At 38.6% G+C, this 18,664-nt stretch overlaps 1 protein-coding gene across 4 annotated transcripts in view; it reads left to right on the plus strand.

The window, feature by feature from the left end:
• ARMC3 (armadillo repeat containing 3) overlaps positions 1 to 18,664 on the plus strand; it is a 102,400-nt gene that overhangs the window by 15,484 nt on the left and 68,252 nt on the right. For all 4 annotated transcript variants that reach the window (XM_069547419.1, XM_069547417.1, XM_069547420.1 and 1 more), the window contains exons 3-8: positions 1,288 to 1,405; positions 6,668 to 6,793; positions 11,294 to 11,362; positions 11,602 to 11,777; positions 13,754 to 13,948; positions 16,499 to 16,682. In XM_069547419.1, coding sequence (XP_069403520.1) covers positions 1,288 to 1,405; positions 6,668 to 6,793; positions 11,294 to 11,362; positions 11,602 to 11,777; positions 13,754 to 13,948; positions 16,499 to 16,682 — 868 coding nt within the window. The remainder of the gene's footprint in view (positions 1 to 1,287; positions 1,406 to 6,667; positions 6,794 to 11,293; positions 11,363 to 11,601; positions 11,778 to 13,753; positions 13,949 to 16,498; positions 16,683 to 18,664) is intronic.

Genomic DNA, 18,664 nt, shown 5'->3' on the forward strand with positions numbered 1-18,664 from the left:
GAACTGATGCTTTTGAACTGTGGTGTTGGAGAAGACTTTTGAGAGTCCCTTGGACTGCAAGGAGATCCAACCAGTCCATCCTAAAGGAAATCAGTCCTGAATGTTCATTAGAAGGTCTGATGTTGAAACTGAAACTCCAATACTTTGGCCACCTGATGTGAAGAACTGACTCATTTGAAAAGACCCTGCTGCTGGGAAAGATTGAACGCAGAAGGAGAAGGGAACAACAGAGGATGAGATGGTTGGATGGCATCACCGACTCAATGCACACGAGTCTGGGTAAACTCCAGGAGTTGGTAATGGACAGGGAGGCCTGGCTTGTTGCAGTCCTGGCACAAACAGTCAGACACGACTGAGTGACTAAACTGAACTGAAAACACATTAAGATGTCCATTTAGAAAGGGTCAACACGAAGAAGCAGCTAAAGCATTGAAATTCAATTTTTGTTAATTTAACAGAAACAGAACTTCCTTCTCCATGGTCTCTGGAAATGGAAGAAAACAGTGTAATAATTTTTTTTCTCCTTGACCAAAGAAAATCCATAGGGTTCATGAGTTTATTATTGTTCATTTCAGCTAAATGTGAATTCTCAGGATCTCACAGCAGGATACAGGATTTCTTACAGTCCTATACTTTTTATTTGTACTATGTAACCTTTTCCTTGCTCCAGATTTTATCCAGTTTTACCTTTGGTGATCTGCTGCTTTCTTTAAATTTTTAGTTGTTTCACATAAATGTAGTTCCTGCTTTTCAAGAAATGGTGTAGTGGTTAGAAAGTAGGTACTGATCACTGAGACTGCCAGAGTATCCAGTAGAGCAGGTTATCAAGGATTCTTGTGTATTGATGAAGAATTATACTAAGATATGTTGTTTAATGAGCATCTATTATGTGCCAGACAACCTGCTAAATGCTTTACATAGATGATCTCTAATCTCCTTAATCCTTCACAATAGGTATTATTATACCCATTATTCAGAGAAGGAAACTGAAATTCTAAGAGCTTAGGTAACTTTTTTGATTTCCCATGGCTAAAATGACAGACTACACCACGAGGTTCCAAAATACTTTGCTTTTTCCTCCATACTCCAGGAATTTCAAAGCCAGCAATGTTGACAACTCTCCATCAGTGAGATTAAAAAAAAAAAATTTTTGCAATGCACTTTGTGGGCAGTGACCGCATCCTTTTTGTAAGATTATATTCTCCTTAAGTTTGAAGACACAATTCATGTTTTATGTGCTTTTTAAAACTCATATGTGGTTATGATATTTTTCTCTCTGCCTTTCAGTTTGATCCATTAACAGTTGAAAGCAAAAAAGTCGCAACCGTGGTACTAATGCTTAATTCTCCCGAAGAAGAAATTTTGGCTAAAGCATGTGAAGCCATTTATAGATTTGCTTTAAAAGGTTTGAGTTTTTTCAATTTATCTTTCTATTTCATTAGTTTCTTAAAATATTTACTACATAATGGGCACTTTTCTCCTTAGTCTTTAACTTACTTCTTGTCTCATGAATTCTTTCAGACAACCAGAATATCATTTAAATTCATCACCTGAAAATAATGTATCTCCTTATGTTCCTACACTAGTCTTAAAGAGTAATTCAGTCAGGGTAGAACAGTCATTTCGAAGACTTTATTGCAGTTTTAAAAATTGCAAATGTCACAGGAGCTGAAAGAGCTCCTAAGGATTAAATTGGCAACAGTTGTGTGGCTCAATTCAGTTCAGTTCAGTTCAGTCGCTCGGTTGTGTCCGACTCTTTGTGACCCCATGAATCGCAGCACACCAGGCCTCCCTGTCCATCACCAACCCCCGGAGTTCACTCAGACTCACGTCCATCAAGTCAGTGATGCCATCCAGCCATCTCATCCTCTGTCGCCCCCTTCTCCTCCTGCCCCCAATCCCTCCCAGCATCAGAATCTTTTCCAATGAGTCAACTCTTCGCATGAGTTGGCCAAAGTACTGGAGTTTCAGCTTTAGCATCATTCCCTCCAAAGAAATCCCAGGGCTCATCTCCTTCAGAATGGACTGGTTGGATTTCCTTGCAGTCCAAGGGACTCTCAAGAGTCTTCTCCAACACCACAGTTCAAAAGCATCAATTCTTCAGCGCTCAGCTTTCTTCACAGTCCAACTCTCACATCCATACACGACCACTGGAAAAACCATAGCCTTGACTAGACGGACCTTTGTTGGCAAAGTAATATCTCTGCTTTTGAATACGCTGTCTAGGTTGGTCATAACTTTTCTTCCAAGGAGTAAGCGTCTTTTAATTTCATGGCTGCAGTCACCATCCACAGTGATTTTGGAGCCCCAAAATAAAATCTGACACTGTTTCCACTGCTTCCCCATCTATTTCCCATGAAGTGATGGGACCAGATGCCATGATCTTCGTTTTCTGAATGTTGAGCTTTAAGCCAACTTTTTCACTCTCTACTTTCACTTTCATCAAGAGGCTTTTTAGTTCCTCTTCATTTTCTGCCATAAGGGTGGTGTCATCTGCATATCTGAGGTTATTGATATTTCTCCCAGCAATCTTGATTGTGTGGCTCAGTGGTAAAGAATCCACCTGCCAATGCAGGAGATGCAGGCTCAATCCCTGGGTAGGGAAGATCCCCTGGAGAAGGCAATGACAACCCTCTCCAGTATTCTTGCCTGGGAAATCCCATGGACAGCAGAGCCTGATGGGCTATAGTTCCTGGATTTGCAGAGTTGGACACAACTGAGCACACATGCACACATGCAATACTAGATTTATAGCCTGAAGAAGAAAAATATTATACAGATTAAAAAAGGATTGAATAAGTAAATAAACAGGAGAGAAAAGAGAAATCTCCAGTGCAGAAGAATCCCAATTTATGCAGATACTCTTCCCTCGAGGAGGTGGGACACAACTTCCCACTCCTTAGGGGCTGCGCATGGACATCTTTGCAAACAGCACACAATGGACACCTGGGGGAAAGTGTGTAGCAGAGAAAGCTGACAGACCCTGCCTCTGCCAGGCGGTCAAAATCAGCATCAACAGAGATAACATGTGCCCTTGACAGAACGAAAAGAGTACTTCACTTCTGCTATTTGACCCCAACCTAGAGACTCAGTCTAAATATGATTGTTTAAATCAAACTCCAATTCAGGGACATTCTCCAATTATCAAAAACAAGGAAAGTCTCAGGACTTCCCTGGTGGTCCAGTTGCTAAGACTCTGTGCTCCCAATGCAGGGGACCTGGGTTTGATCCCTGGTCAGGGAACTAGATCCCACACAGCTAAGAGTTTGCATGCTGCATCTAAAAGATCCCGTATGCCGCAACTAGGACCTGGCACATCCAAATAAACAAATAAGTAAATTTTTAAAATTAAAGTCAGTGGAGCAACATCTTTAAAGTACTAAAAAAAATTAAAACTTTCAACCTGATTTCTACACCCTGAAAAAATGTCTTTCATAATCATAAGTGAAATAAAGTCTTTCAAACGTTCAAAAACTGAAATAGCTCTTTGCAAGGAGACCCACACTACTAACTATATTAAGTAGGTCCTTCGGGCAGGAGGAAAATGATACCAGATAAAAATGTGGAAGAAGAATAAAGACAGAACACTAGAAATGGTAACATATAAGGTTTTTTTGCTTATTATTTGAATCACTTAAAAAACAAATTAGTTATTTTAAACAAAAATAATAATCATATATTGTGTGGTCTGAAACGTGTAAAAGTAAGATATACGACAACAGAACCAAGGTAGAAAGGTAAAAAAAAGTGCAAGTATACTATATAAGTGTACTGCATGTGAAGTAATATATACTACCACCTGAAAGAAGACTGCTAGGATATATACTACAGACCCTAATGCAACCATGAAAATAACAAAACAACGATATCAAATAAGCCAACAAAGGAATAAAATGGAATCATAAACATTTCAATTCATACAAAAAGGCAGAAATGAAGAAAAGAAAAAAAAAACGAAACACATACGAGATAAGTAACAAGACAGTATATTTAAACCTAACCATATCAATAATGAAATTAAATGAAAATGGTCTGTATACGTTAACAGCGACAGGGTGTTTTATTGGATATAAGCAAGACTAAACTACATTCTGCCTTCAGAAAATGCACTTAGAATATAATGAAATAAATAATTTGAAAGTAAAGGAGGAAAAATGATACCCTATGCTAGCACTAATCAACAGAAAGCCGAAGTAGCTATGTTACTATCACAAAAATGGAATGGTATCATAGATAAAGATGACCATTTTGTAATAATAATAAAGGGACCAATTAATCAATGTGCTATGAAAAATTCTAAACAGTTGTGTTAAGTACTTAATGTCAGATTTTCAAATTATATGAAGCTAGATGCAAAGAGAAATAGACATCCACAATTATACCTGAGGATTCTGATACTCTTCCCTCAATAAATGAAAGAACCAGGAGATAGTAAATCTATATGGATATAAGAGATTTGAACAGCAATACAAATGAATTTTACCCAGTTTATATTTTTAGAACACTCTAAGAATATCAGAGTATACACTCTCTTCAAGTGCATACAGAACATTTATCAAAATAGATTATATTCTGGGCCATCAAACAAGCCTTAATAAATTTAAAATTCCAATCATACAAAATATATGCTATTCCATATTAGAATTAAATTAAAAATCAATAACGCAAAGAACTCTGAACAATCACCCAATAGCTAGAAAATAATAACATACTTTCTAAATAACCTAAGAATGAAAGTGGAAATCAAAAACCAAATTGAAGATGAAAACACAGCATATAAAAAGTTGTAGGATGCTACTAAAAGAGTACTTAGAAATTTATTGTACCAAATGACTGTTAGAAAACAAGAAGGTTTCTCAAATCTATGATCTCAGCTTCCACTTTAAGAAAATAGAAAAACAAGAGCTAATGAAACCCAAGCATTAGTGTTAAGAATATAATGTACTTGTGAGCAGAAATCAATGAAATAACAATAGAAAACAGAAAAACAATGGATAGAAGCAATAAAATTAAAAACTGGTTTTTTGAGATGAATAAGAATAATAAAAATGTCTAATCAGATTGATAAATAAAAAGATATAAGACAAATTATTGATAAGAGGAATGAGAGAGGAGACATTGCTACAGCTCCTACATATATTACAAGGATAATTAAATATTATGAACAATATAAAGCCAATAAATTCTACAACTCAGATGGATTGGACAAATTCATTTTAAGACATAAACTCTCAAAGCTTACTAAAGAAAAATAAATAGCCTGAACAGCCCCTTATCTATTATAGAAATGGAAATTTGTAGTTAAATATCTCACAAAGAAAACTTAGGTCCAGATGTTTTCAATGCTGAACTCTACCAAACACGGAAGAAATAATACCAATTATACAAAAATTCTGTTAGAAAGTTGTAAAAGATAGGATATTTCTCCATTGATTCTATGAAGCCACCATTTTTTAAAGTATCCTAAAGTTTATCCTTAAATTAAAATTTATTTGGGACTTCCCTGGTGGTCCATTGGTTAAGACTCCATGCTTCTGATGTAGGAGGCTCAGGTTTGATCCCTGGTGAGAGAGAAGATCCCACATGCTGTGTAGCACAGCGAGGGGGAAAAATTTTTTTTTCCAAAATATCTTCATCTAAATTAACTTTTAGAACCTCGATAAAATGCAAAATTATGGAAAATTTGAGAAGGATTTTTGTAGTATCAACAATGCATATTTCAACATATTCTTTTGAAGTGACAAATTTAAATATTTAGATACAAGGCAAGTCCATAGACTATAGCAAGATACAGTCTGTGTTTTGAGAAAGGTGTTATCAGAATGAACCTGTAACTTCAGGTAGAAAATATCTTCATTTTCTGAGAAAACTGAGGCAAAGAAATACTTTCCTCTTAAATTAATTTTGAAAATGAAATATGTGTCTTCACAGCTGGAGAAATTGCAAAGTTGAAATTAATCAGGACCTAAACATTATTCCAGACTTTGCAGAATGATATCCCACTTACGGGGTATGGATAATCTGCTTCTACAATTGGGCTCGATGCTGGCCTTCAGTGACCTTCCTGTTCTGGGGCTTCTTGCCTTAGCCATGATGGCTGCAGGCGAACCTGTTGGGTGAAAAATGAACACCCTAAAGTCCACCACACACACTTGAACTTGAGGTGGAGATTCTCTGTGTTAATTTTCATAATGAATTATGCCAGTAAGTATTACTGAGTGCCCATTAGATGCCTGGCACTGTGCTAGCCACTGCAGTTATGAAAGAATAGAACAGAAAGGGTCTCTGTCTTCATGGAAAGTCAAGTTACGGGAGAGGAAGCAAACAATCATGGAGATTGTTAAGTGGTATGGAGAAAATAGAGCAGGAAAAAGAGCAATCAGAAAGACTGGTACGTAGTGATGACGGTAGGTAGGACGGTCAGAGGAGACCCCTCAGGAGGTGAAGTATGAGCTAAGACCCAAAGGAGGAGGCCAGTTTTGTAAACTTTCAGGGAAAGGAGACCAGCAAGCATCCAGGATACCTTTGCTCTAAAGTTAATTCTAGAGAAATATGTGTAGAAGCAGAGGAATGTGAAAGGCAAATGGCAAATAAACTGGAATGACACAAGGAAGAATTTTGACGAGATTGCTATCCATTTCTGATTTCATTTTACCTGTGATGGTAGGTGAGGAAAATAAAGCCACCCTCCTTGAACTTGGAGCTGTGGAACCTTTAACTAAGCTACTCACCCATGAAGACAAAATTGTGAGAAGAAACGCTACTATGATATTTGGAATTCTGGCTTCTAATAGTAAGTATCTGCTTTTAAAATCATAATCAAGTAATCTCACTTGATGCATTATCCTTGTTTAAATTTAACCTTAAGGGATTCATTTTAAGTTTATTTATTCTATAAATGCATCTCTGGGGGTTTGGTAGACTAATTCTGCCATATTGAATGTGGCATATTACATTATTTATAAACAACAAAAAAGGAGAAATATTTAAATTTCTCCTGTTTTGTTCTGTGTACACACCACAGAGTTTATACACCAAAGGTGCTTCATAATGCCTCCTGTGCAACTCATTTTAAACACAAAAGGGTTCTTTGAAGGATTGGGTTCTTTGCCCAAAGTCATGCAGATGGCTAGTAGCAGAACTGAGATGAGAGCTAAAATTACAAGTTTACTCTCTAATAGTTCAGTAGACTTTCTATTCACTAAATCTCTTATGATCTTTAACATTAGTGTCCATGCTAAGTCAGGCTGTCCTTCTAAATGATTTTGGGGGAGAAAGGAGAGTTATAAATTCTTGTTTATACTTACATTTTCTAATGAAATATCTAGGTCTCTGTGACTTTTTTTCCTCTTTTTTATGTTCTTAGTTTCTATTGATTTTATTTAGTATTCTTTTCTTTCCATTATATGAGGAGTTTATCATCTGTGAAACCCTACAATTTGTTTGCAGATTTTTCTGAGCAGGTTTTTACATTGAATTTCATGAGTTTCTAAAGGAGTCTGTGGCCCCCAAATGTTACAAATACTCTTACATTTGGATGCTAAATGAGATGGTGCTTTTATTTTTTATTTTTTTACAGAAATAAATATCCGTTTATTCATTTATAAACCAGTAATGAAACCAGTCAGGTATTTCCCCTCACCAGCAGATCTTGAATGGAAAAACAAATACACAAATTTCAGCAACCTCAGAAATTTCATTAAACCTGCAGAGAAGCATAATTCATTTTGGAGTTCGAGTTTATGTTCAAGGAATCAGTACCTATCATAAAGACAATTACTGTAATCTCTTTGCCATGCAAAATTATCCCCATTTATTGTGGACCAACTGCAGGGCCAACTCCTGCCTCTGATGAAGGCACTCGGCAAGTTCACATCCTTGAGGACGGCCCCTTCCTCTTTCGCACAGCGTAGTCTTAAACTTGAGGCCAAAGTAAGTAAAAAGCAAGCCAACGTCAAATGGGTTCTCCTGAGACCAGTGGTACTAAACTCAAGCCAGAAGGTGACCTCATGACCTCTCCAGGAGCGGCCCATCTGTGAGCGACAAAATATAACCTCTAAGTACAAAGTTCCAATTATCAGAAATAAACAGGAGTCGAGCATAAGCTACGGTTGGCACTTCCTCTCGGAGCAGAGAACCGAGATGGCTCTTTTAGAACTGTCAAACCACAATCTGTAAGCTGGCTGACTAGGCTGTAATCAGTGCTAGGACCAATGCAGTCTGCAACTACAAAGCTTAATCATGGAAAGAGCTTGGCTGTCTTCAAGGTCTCCACTGAGTGCTTGAGTCTCAAGTATACTGAATTCTATGATTCTATGAAGTAGGTGAAAAAAATCAAACAATTATTGGGGTTAATGCTCAGATGATAAAGAATCTACTTCCAATGCAGGAAACCCAGGTTGATTCCAGGGTCGGGAAGATGCCCTGGAGAAGGGAATGGCAATCCACTCCAGTATTCTTGCCTAGAGAATTCCGTGGACAGAGGAGCCTGGCAGGGTACAGTCCATGGGGCTGCAAGGAGTCAGACACGACTGAGCAACTAACACTTTCACTTTAGCTGATTTTCTATTTGCACTATCTGGTGATATGGACAAAACACACCACATCCTCAAGTGCTTGTGAACCTCCTTTTTTGCTAAGAGAGCCAACACTATTATATATTATATTAATAACTGTTGCTTCACTTTTCATATGTGTCTAAGGAGACTTGGAATAAAAAAAAAAAAAAGCAACTGGTCATTTGACCTAAAATGAAGTCACGTTTCCAGACTAATATATAAATAAATACACCTCTGAAGCTGCATGGTTAAATCATCATCTTTGAACAGTCTTAAAATAACTGATTATTCTTCAGAAATTTGTATCTCCACGAAGGAAATGGCAACCCACTCCAGTATTCTTGCCTGGAGAATCACATGGACGGAGGAGCCTGGCTACAGTCCACAGGGTCACAAAGAGTCTGACATGACTGAGCGACTTCACTTCACTACGCTTTCCCACATGCTTATAGTGGATGAACCAACAGAATGTTCCAACATTCCAGGTGATAAAGGCTTGCTATGAAAACCGTCTTCCCCTTTTGCAGTTTCAAATAAATTCTTTTTTTTTTTTTTTTTTTTTTGGCTAGAGTGATTGAGCTATGTGCCTGTACCGTTCCTGGGCCATCCAACATAGGCACTCAAATTACTTTGTTAAACCTTTTTATCAAACAGGAGCTTCTATCTTCTTTTACCTTCCAGCTAATATTTATTTTTTAAAGTTTTTTTTTTTTTAATGTGGACCATTTTTAAAGTCTTTATTGAATTTGCTACAGTATTGCTTCTGTTTTACGTTTTGTTTTTTTGGCCGCAGGCATGTGGGACCTTAGCTGCCCAACCAGGAAGCAAACCCAAACCCCACTGCACTGGAAGGCGAAGTCTTAGCACTGTATTTAGTTTAATGTAACCGAGACTCATTTAATTAAGTCAGCTAAAGAGGGAACTTTCATCAGGATCCTTGTGAGAAGTAGCCTTGTAAGCCCAGACTCTACATTACTTTAGGCAATCAGAAGAGCTCGCTGTCTTAGGAAAAAGGTTGATGTAAAAGAGCATGTATGATCAAGAGTAAATTAGATGGTGAATATTATGCAACCAAAAAATTGTGACTAAGAATTAATCTAAGAGCATAGAATGTCTTTCCTACACTTCCCCAAAACTCAAGTATTCTTTTGTACTGAAAGCCTATTCACGTACATAAGTTCACTAGCCTTCTTTGAGTCATTTTGAACAGAACAGAGAGAAAGAAGTTTTTGACTGGTTGAGAAACAGCTATATCGCTGAATCCCACAGGAAAAGGTGTCTAAGAAAAGGCATATATATCCAGTGGTTAATCCCCTAGACCATATGCTTCAGGTACTGCAAAGTGAACTTTTCCAAACTTCTGGTAATGCTAATTTTGACTGACAGAAAAGATAATCAACCAAGAAGAGAAACTGCAAAACTGAAGTAACAGCCGTGTCTATTTCTAAGAAAAAGAGGGGGGTAAGGAGAGCAAGAAAGAAATAGAGGCATAATTGTCTACTTTTAATTAGGCTCCTATAAATAGGACAAAAGTGAACTTTAAAACTAGCACTTTTTTATATCTAAGCACTTTTGGCATTTGTGATAATCAAATGGAATGAATACAAAATACACTTATGAAAAAGGCTGAGGTTAATTCTTATTGGCATTCTGCACTAGTTTATTAAAGCTCAACGTTCAGAAAACGAAGATCATGGCATCTGGTCCCATCACTTCTTGGGAAATAGATGGGGAAACAGTGGAAACAGTGTCAGACTTTATTTTGGGGGGCTCCAAAATCACTGCAGATGGTGATTGCAGCCATGAAATTAAAAGACGCTTACTCCTTGGAAGAAAAGTTATGAGCAATCTAGATAGTATATTCAAAAGCAGAGACATTACTTTGCTGACTAAGGTCCGTCTAGTCAAGGCTATGGTTTTTCCTGTGGTCATGTATGGATGTGAGAGTTGGACTGTGAAGAAGGCTGAGCACTGAAGAATTGATGCTTTTGAACTGTGGTGCTAGAGAAGACTCTTGAGAGTCCCTTGGACTGCAAGGAGATCCAACCAGTCCATTCTGAAGGAGATCAGCCCTGGGATTTCTTTGGAAGGAATGATTCTAAAGCTGAAACTTCAGTACTTTGGCCACCGCATGCGAAGAGTTGACTCATTGGAAAAGACTCTGATGCTGGGAGGGATTGAGGGCAGGAGAAGAAGGGGATGACAGAGGATGAGATGGCTGGATGGCATCACTGACTTGATGGACGTGCGTCTGAGTAAACTCCGGGAGATGGTGATGAACAGGGAGGCCTGGCATGCTGCGATTCATGGGGTCGCAAAGAGTCGGACACGACTGAGCGACTGAACTGAATTGAACTAGTTTATTAAAAATCTAAATTTTAAAATATTTTTAGTATCTTCCCAAATAAACCAAAAAATTACTGTTACATAATAAGCAAGCATAGGGCACAGTAACTCAACTTTACTGACGGTATTCTAGGCACTTTTGAACATTTATGGTTATCTTTCCTAGTGTTTTGGAAAGTAGGACAACTGAGCAATCAAGGAACATGGGCTAGAGTCTGTCTGGAGTCAGACAGACCTAGCCTGCCTTTTACTTGCTGTGTGATTTTGAGCTTCAGTTTTCTTATCTGTAAAATTACGTAATATTAGAACCTATCTCATAAAGAACTATTCCACAGACATTGCCATTATTATTACTATTAAACATTAATATCCTGTTTCTTCTTTTGCAGATGATGTTAAAAAACTGTTAAGAGAGTTAGATGTCGTGAATTCTGTGATTGCTCGGCTGGCTCCAGAAGGTAACTCTGCAACCTACATCTATGTAAAAAATGGGGAATGGTTTCTTATCCACTTCTGATTAAAGTGTCTATTGAAAATAGTTTACGAAACACCAACTGTGAATTATCATTAAAATCTCTCAAACTAAGATGGGCTCCAACCAAAGTAAGATTTGTGGAGCTTTGGTTTTCAAAGCGTGCTTTAAAATAATGGTTGAATAAGCCTTTACATACTTGTGTTATTTGTTTTTGATACACAGAAGAAGTCGTTATCCATGAATTTGCCAGTCTTTGCCTAGCAAACATGTCTGTAGAGTATACCAGCAAAGTGCAAATATTTGAACAAGGTGGATTAGAGCCTCTCATCAGACTGCTAAGCAGCCCAGACCCGGATGTGAAGAAAAATTCTATTGAGTGCATTTACAACTTGGTCCAGGTGAGATTAACTTCTAAGAACATGTTTTGACAAAAGCTGGTTATAGAATTTATTTTCCCATTAAAAAAGGAAAAAGCTTATTAAAATGCCCCAGTTTTGATTCATCAGTTCATCTCAGTACTATTCAGTAGTTATCATTCAGTAAAATAAAATGAAGTTTAGTGTTGATACTTTCACTTTCCACAAAATAACTGTCCTCCGTGAAAGGGCATTTTAGAATCATAACCTAATTTTTAAAGAATAGAATGGCTTGCAGACTAAGGTGGGTTTATGCTAGGTAAGATGTGTTTCTTCCAAAACAGGAAATCTAATATTAGTGTTGAACTAGTTTTGACCTGGGCTTACCTATTGATCTAATCCTGGTGGTCCAGTGGGCTGTACCCTATATTGCACCCTATGCAGTTTACCAAGATTTTGGATTAGGCTCATTTGTTGGTGAAAACCTAGTGAGTTGCTGAACAAAACTCATTGCTCACATCTGCAAGATGCTACTTTCCTTTGTAACATGCTGGTTTCCTTTACTCCCACCCCCCACCCCGTCGCCTGCACCTGTCCTGTCCGCTGGCCCCTCCCCCACAGCCTCTCAATCCCCAACCCAGCAGGCACACCCTCACATCGCCAGCAGGTCAGCTCCCGGCTGCTTTGGACAGCCTTCTCTGCTTCTCTTCCTGCTTAGATTTCTGAACAATTCCCACACACATTTGATAAGCCTTAGTTCAACTGCAAGTATAAAACATCATTGTAAATAGCCATCAATAGAACGTGAAAGAAGAGATATCGAAGCAAAGGTGAGGGAGGGTTCATTGAAAGACAGATATCTAGAGAAAATATATATTAACAACAGAAGATGACAAAGGGACTCATCACAAATGGCACCCAAAATCATGAATTCCTGGCCCCTGCGTGTCCTTCCCATGTGGCTGGATACCCCCTGGTGTTACCTCTACCCTTACTGAAGAGCAAGTGCAGCAGTGTCCCTTCTCTGGTGACTGTTGTTCGTCCTATGGGCCTAAATAATCCTGCAGATGTGTTTGTGTGTTTCACCCTAAATCTCCTTAATAAGACCTAGCTCCCCTTTTCTTCATAACAGCAGTACTAGTTAATAACAGTGTATTCATTTCCTAGGGCTGCTGTAAGGAAGTACCATAGACTGGCTTAAAACACCAGGAATCTATTCCCTCCCAGTTCTAGAGGCTGAGTTTCTGACTTTAAGGTGTCAGCAGGGCTGCGCTGTCCCAGACTCTGGGTAGAATCCTTCCTTTTCTCTCCCTAGCTTCTGACAGCAGCTCTGAATCCTTGACGGTCCCTGGTTTGCAGCCTCATCATTGCAATCTTTCCCTCTGTCGGCTCTCTCTCCTCCTCTTATAAAGACACTGGTCTTATAAGGACACCACTAAATGCCCACTACTCCACTATGACCTTATCCTAACTAATTAAATCTCCAACAATCTTATCTCCAAATAAGGTCACATTTTGAGGTTCTAGGGGCTAGAACTTCAACACGTTTGGAGGGGATACTATTCAACCCATAATAAGCAACAACCTACAATTTTTATGTCCGAAGAAAGCTTAATATTAGGGGCCAGTTGTGGGATGGATAGAGGAAAGCAAAGCTGGAAATGGAGATAGTGGAGGACAGGGGAGCCTGGCGTACTGCAGCGCATGGGGTTGCAAAGAGTTGGACACAACTTGGCAACTGAACAACGACAAAACCAAAGAAATAGTAGCTTCTGAGAAGTCAGAAGCTTCTGGATCATGTGTATTTCCTATTACTGACAATGTCTGTAGGGCTAATATGAATATTTTGGTGTTGTCAGTGGAGGGTTTGCTTATATTTGTTTGTGACCTATTTTGGAAATGAATCTGGAGTAAAAGATGGGAACTTATGTTCTGTGTTAGAAAATAGAGTGTCTCTATTCTTGCGACTCTATTTAGCTTTAAAAATCACTTATTTAAACATTTGTCTTTCCTGGCAGGATTTTCAGTGCCGAGCAACACTTCAAGAACTAAATGCCATCCCTCCTATATTAGACCTCCTGAAGTCAGAATATCCAATTATTCAGTTGTTGGCTCTCAAAACCTTAGGTGTTATTACAAATGATAAGGTGTCCCGGGCCATGCTAAGAGAAAATCAAGGAGTGGATCAGCTTATTAAGATCCTAGAAACTAAGGTACCTGTAACCTTTATTCAATGCTCTATGAGAAAATATCTCTCTCCTAAGTGTTATTATAAACGCATATTATGGAATATTTTTTAAATTGAAATTTTATTATATTTAAGCATGATACTAAGTATAATGAACTAATCTGCTTATTGCTACATAGTTTACCAGCATGATTAAATCAGACTAATGCTAGTGGTCATTCTAAAATAATTTTTTTTAATCTTCTGATTTAGAAGATTTAAGATTTTTAAATTTTTGTTTATGGTCTTCTCTTCAAACACCTGCAATTGGTCTTTTACCCTTTGTCTGCTCTAGTTTTCTCTAGAGTAAAGCAAGAAGAGTCATTTTTCACATATGATGGAGAGTAATCTGCTTTAGTGAGTTTATTGATTTAAATATTAATTTCATCTAAAAAATACATTCATGGAAACATCTAAAATAACATTTGACTAAATATCTGGATATTGTGGCCTAGCTAAGTTGAAACAAAAAATTAACCATCACAAATCCATCTCTAGTCAATTTGGCATCCATACAGAGCTCCTAAGTCATTAATCTCCAAATAAGAACAATAAAAGATCATGCTTCCACTTAACATGATACAACTGTCCTGTGTGCAACCAAAAACACACTGTCCCCTTCCCCAGAGGAGAAGGTATAAAGTCCTTGGGTGATGTTTACTCTTCTCCTTCACATCCCATAATTTAAATACTAAGATATAAAACTACCCCTACACTTAAATAGTGTATTACAGGGACTTCCCTGTTGGTTCAGTGGCTAAGACCCCACACTCCCACCGCAGGGACCCCAGGTTTGATTCCTGATCAAGGAACTAGATCCCACATGCCGCAAATAAAGATCTCACATGCTGCAACAAAGATCCCGAGTACTGTGACTCAGACCCGGTGCAGCCAGCTAAAGAAATAAATATTTAAAAAAATAAAATACCTTAAAAATACTATATTATAAAATCAGTATATCTCATGTTACCTGAGGAGATAAGAGAGAGAAGAAAAAGATATTTCATACACACACACACACACACATTCATAACAAAATAAGGAAATATTCATGACAATCATAGTCCTCTTTTCTGTAACTGATCACATGGTTGTAGTTGGTGTCAATAACAACTACCTTCTTTCAATACCCATTCCATATTCCCTTTGCCCTCAGCAAGTACCCCAGCTCGTCTTGATTCTTTACCTGACGTGGTGACCCAAACCTTTATTCCTGAAGAGTCTGGACCATTTGTAGTTGTGCCTGCATTGGATCATTATAGTTTTCCATCAACCTTAATCACAGGGTATGGTATTACCAAAGAGATGATGTAAGAGACTCCCTGTATTACAGGCACACTCTTCCTCACCTCTATTGTGGAGTAGCAGTCCAATTTCCCTTGGATAGTTGCGATCATTCACCCCAACCCACACAGTAACTCTCTTCTTCGCCTATTGATTCAGAGGCATGAAGCCCCCAAAGAGACCAGGTGGCTGTCATTTCATTTCAGTGGACTGGACTCATTGCTGTGTCTCTGGGTGGAAGTATCCATCACTTTGGATCTAAGATTTGCAGATCAGCAGAGCCTATGGTTGTGGGTACAGGAAACAGAAATTTTGCTACTGAATCGCTATGGGTAATAGTGAGTGGGGCCACTGCCGTGTCACTCCTTGGTTCCTGGACCCATGAACTGTGCTACGGGAGCAACAGCACCATATGCTGGATGCTGTTTCAGAGCACAAACAGCCCTGTGCTCAGTTCCAGTTGTAGCAGAGTCTTCCAGAGGCCGCTTTACCAAGCCAGCTGCTTCAGGCTGGTGGGGCCCTGGGAAGGCCAGTGACTTCTGTGCCCCTGTGCTCGCTGCTCCACCTCTCTTGCCATGAAGCAATGCTGTATAGAATACCATGGTGGTGGAGCATCCTTCCTGTGTTTCTCTCATTTTAAGGATTTCTATCTTACATTTCTAACTGTTCAAATATAAGGTTGCCACTTTCCACTGCTGTGGGGACTCTGGAGGGTCCTCAGGCAAGAAAGTCACACACTCACAATAACTGCTTCTACCAAGCAGAGGTTTTAAGGAATGTACTTCCCTTCAGCTTCTGTCTGCTTTTTCAAAAACCACTTTTCTCTTTAGATTTTAAAGTTGCTGTCCAGGATATACGTATGCATATAGCTGATTTTTGTCATTGTACAGCAGAAATGAACACAGCATTGTAAAGCAATTATACTCCAATTAAAAAAAAACTAAAAAAATAAAGCTGTTGTCGATGAAAGGCTGTTTGAGCAACTTCACTGGGATGCCACTACTGGGAGTTTCCAGCAATTATTTTTTATCTATAAAATATTTTAAACTAGGGGAAATGAGAAGAGATGAGAAAAATGGTTAGGGAGGGTGATGTTATGTTAATAAACAGAACTGTTTCCTTGGGCCTCTGTCACAACAAAATTAATTCTATTATATTCTGACTGATCGGAGTTCCCTCTTGTAGTAAAATTTGGCAACTGTGAATTGCTTTTACTACAGTTTTCTAAAATTGTGTTTGCTTTTATCATTAGGAATTGAATGACCTTCACATAGAAGCTCTTTCTGTGGTGGCCAACTGCATTGAAGATATGGATACTATGGTGCTGATTCAGCAAACAGGGGGTCTTAAGAAGCTCCTGTCATTTGCAGAAAACTCTACAATTCCTGAAATTCAGAAGAACGCAGCAAGAGCAATTGCTAAAGCCGCTTATGACGGTATGTCTCATTTTATATAAACTAAGCATACGTATTTCCTCCTGTATTTTTGATTCCGATTAGTACTAAAAAGCACTAGAGTATTTGTCTGCTTTTAAATGGTCATTTGAGGATAGTGCTATACTCAATATTGAAGGCTGAAATTCATCACAATGTCCATAAGTGAAAATAGAGATTGCTTCACCAAGGATATAACAAACTCAATGTGATTTAATTATACCTTTTTTAAAAAACAGTTCTTTCCTAAATTAAGTTTTAAGCCTTGATTTCTCCTGATTTTGAAATTTTACAGAATGCATGCACTGTTTGTGATCCTGAAAATGTCATTTCAATAAATCCACATTTGGAATGATATCTATACAGTAATTTTGAGTTGCAGCTGGAGTCTGACTGTGCCATGTAATATAGCTATGAAAAATAATATGCTCATACTATGTACAAAATACACTTTTCATTTCACTGGCAAGCTATGTTGACATAAACCTGTAAAATATGAGAGATTAATTACATCATGAGCACCGAAGATGAAATTATTGTTTCAATTTATGTATATTTGGCATATTTTATTTAATAAAGGATGTGATTCTATTTTCCCCTTCCACATCACTCCTCTTATAAATGATGACAGCTTTGACTGGTTTAAGTGATTTATATTCTAAACATATATACTCACATCTGTATATATGTCCATGTGTGTATTATGAGGAACATTTCCTTTTCCACCCATACTGGATTTCTTCAAAGCCCAGTTTTAATGCAGTATGCTGAAGTTCACTGCTCAGTATAAAGTCAAGAGAGAGAGTGACCTCATGAGTTATATCATAAAGGCCTACTGTAAAGACAGACCATAAAATTAATGCTGGCAAAATTGCTTAGTTCAGAATTCTCCCTAAAGGAACTCAGGCCTTGTCATACCTGGTCAGTTCTGTTCTCTGTCTATCCCAGGCCTCCTTAGTTACTTGAGACCAGACAAGAGGGCAGTGGAAAGACACGGGCAATGTCAAATCTAAAATTTTTATATCGGGTCTCTTTGGGTTGCAGTCTCTCTTGTGATAGTGAGTTTAGTGGGTTTATTACCCTTCATGTGATACGGTTGTGACAAGGGCACTGGATGGAGAGCTCTTACGTTTGAGTTCTACTACTAATTAACACTCCTGGCACTGCAGTGACCTAGGGATGTCTGTGAGTGAGCTACGGCCTCTCTGGAGCTGTTGATGAATTTGTTTATTAATGATTCATTAAGCCCCCAGTTTGTGTCAACAAATCCAAGGAAGGCAAGTAAGCAGACAATCGTAATGCTGTGTTGAATGTGCTTGATGGTGGGCAACGAAGATCCCCTAGGAGGGTCACCTAACACAGACTTGGATCAGACAAGCTTTGTTGGAAGAAATGATTTACAGGCTAGGTAGGATGTAGAGGATGATGGGAATTGGCTGGGCAAAGAAGGTCCCCGTGGGGTTGGGGAGGCTCGGCAGTGCTCTGAGAAGGAACAGTGTGTAAAGGTCAGGGAGGGACAGAATGTGTTAAGTTTCAGAACTGAAGTTTTCAGAATGGCCAGTGAATAGAAAGCAGCAGGAAACTCAGAGTTAAGGCTGGAGTTGTAATGAGGCATCAAACACTAATGGGCATCACGAACCAAGTTTAAGGGCTTTGGACTTTATTTTCATAGCAACGAAGTGCCACTCAAATGACAGAGGAGGGAGGGAACACTGCAGTTTTTCACTTTTTAAAGAACAAGCACTCTTGCTACAGAGTGAAGAAGAGATTAGATGTGTGTGCAACCATTCATGGAAAGATTGGGAAAGGGCACTGCTGCAGTGACCTAGGTGAGAGGAGAAGGGATCCTGAAACAGAGCCATGGGGGTCGAGATAGACTTGGAGGCATTTGCCACGAGATCCCGCAGCACCCTGGGGGGGTCCATTTAGGTCTGTTGAATGACTGTGTGGGGTGGGGGGAAAGGAAAGTGGTGCCAAGGACAAGG

Source organism: Ovis canadensis, chromosome 13, assembly GCF_042477335.2.
Source record: "Ovis canadensis isolate MfBH-ARS-UI-01 breed Bighorn chromosome 13, ARS-UI_OviCan_v2, whole genome shotgun sequence".
NCBI lineage: Eukaryota > Metazoa > Chordata > Mammalia > Artiodactyla > Bovidae > Ovis > Ovis canadensis.